This window comes from Nuphar pumila, unplaced genomic scaffold, assembly GCF_984573655.1.
Source record: "Nuphar pumila unplaced genomic scaffold, dmNupPumi1.hap1.1 HAP1_SCAFFOLD_2027, whole genome shotgun sequence".
NCBI classification, from domain to species: Eukaryota; Viridiplantae; Streptophyta; class Magnoliopsida; order Nymphaeales; family Nymphaeaceae; genus Nuphar; species Nuphar pumila.
The window spans coordinates 10,576-12,076 of record NW_028323824.1 but is presented as its reverse complement, the minus strand read 5'-3'; the positions used below and the strand labels follow the sequence as shown (position 1 = coordinate 12,076).

Genomic DNA, 1,501 nt, shown 5'->3' with positions numbered 1-1,501 from the left:
TTCGTTGGCGAAGTGAGGAGAATCCTTACTCATCTCATACACGACGTGCTTGACTCGCTCCTTATCCACTCCATCCATGCCGGCCTTGGCGTTTGTGAAGACTGTGTTGACGTCCTGCCAAGTAGGCACGTTGCTTTTCGGCAGCTCCATGTCGACAGTAGAGAACTCGCTGGCTGTCACGACACGGTCAGATAAAAGCATGACCGACGACAATTGTTGAATAAAAAAGGGAAACTCATGTAACGTGCCCTCTGTCGCATGATTCTGCAGAAAAGCATCCCATATCGACACCACTGTTGGCCGCACCGCTACATTGAGCAAGGGTCGACGGGCCCAGGTGCCCACAAATGTATATGTACAATCGGGTACAGATGTTAATATATTCCTTCTGTTGATGATTCCTTTGCGGCACATCTGGCCACGATACGTGGCACGTACCGTGTGGCGCCAACTGAGTTCCCGCTCGCCTGTGACTCAGCCAGGCATCGTCAGCAATCGGTTGGGCAACAGCCATAGGCCATGCAACTGGGGCTAGTATTGGCCACGCCTTGCCCAACTTATGAAAAGTGCTCTGCGCATTGGTATATCAATCTCGCCAAGGTTTCAGTTGCTCAGGTTTCCTTGGTGTTGCTTCTGCTGACCTTGCACGGTACCTTCCAGACCACTTGCTCTTTCGTTTTAGCCATGGCTTCTAAATCCGCGGATCAACACGAACCTGCCGATCAGCGTTCTCAGTGTGCAGAGGAATTTTGCAACTTTTTCGCGTGCGTTTCAAGCAGGTCTGCTATGCCCGTTGCAGCTGACTGATGCAGAATGGTTGGTACTTAACCTGATTGGCTGTCTGCAGAAATGAGCATACGGATGGCCTTTGCTCGCAATGCTACAAAAATCGGATGTCACGCATGATCCTGGAGACAGACAAGGTATCATCGTCAAGGGACAAGTCGGTTGGTCACTATCAACCTGACAACGTTGACGTGTCTGCTCCCACAACCCATGACGATGCCCAGCCCGTCCAGGAGGCTGCATGCAGTAACGCAGCCACCGCATCACCTGCTGCGACTCCTCCAGAGCTTCCCGCAGAGCCTTCTCGCAAGAAGAATCGCTGCCACATGTGCAAGAAAAAGGTCGGATTGCTTGGATTCGAGTGCAAGTGTGGAAAAATGCTTTGTGCCGCGCATCGTGTTGCAGAAGAACATCTTTGTGACTATGATCACAAAGAGGAAGGACGCAAGCGTCTGGCAGCGGAGAACCCATTGATATCTTGTGTCAAGATTGACAGACTCTGAGACAAATTTCCTGGTGCGTCTCATGGTTCATGGGAACATGGCGCCCTTTTGCTCGCCCTTTTCTTTCCTCTTCTCTTGTACGCTGTTCTTTGTACGAGCATATTGTGCTCTGTTCACGTCATCCTACCCGGGTGTGAGGTCAGTGTCGTAACGTGGTACTCTTCGATTGGCGTCACTGCCAAGACACATCCTGGCCGCGTCTTGAAGGACAC

At 51.5% G+C, this 1,501-nt stretch overlaps 1 protein-coding gene across 1 annotated transcript; it reads left to right on the top strand.

Moving 5' to 3' along the window:
- The first annotated feature begins 684 nt into the window (after nt 1–684).
- LOC149808900 (zinc finger A20 and AN1 domain-containing stress-associated protein 2-like) lies at nt 685–1,289 on the top strand. Its single transcript, XM_089995107.1, has 2 exons — nt 685–779; nt 848–1,289. The coding sequence occupies exons 1-2, from the start codon at nt 685–687 to the stop codon at nt 1,287–1,289; spliced, it is 537 nt and encodes a 178-aa protein (XP_089851233.1).
- Nucleotides 1,290–1,501: the final 212 nt, after the last annotated feature.

Coding starts and splice junctions, on each gene's coding strand:
- LOC149808900 (XM_089995107.1), top strand. CDS start 685: ATGGCTTCTAAATCCGCGGATCAACACGAACCTGCCGATCAGCGTTCT. Junction 780..847: donor TTCGCGTGCGTTTCAAGCAG/GTCTGCTATGCC, acceptor GGCTGTCTGCAG/AAATGAGCATACGGATGGCC.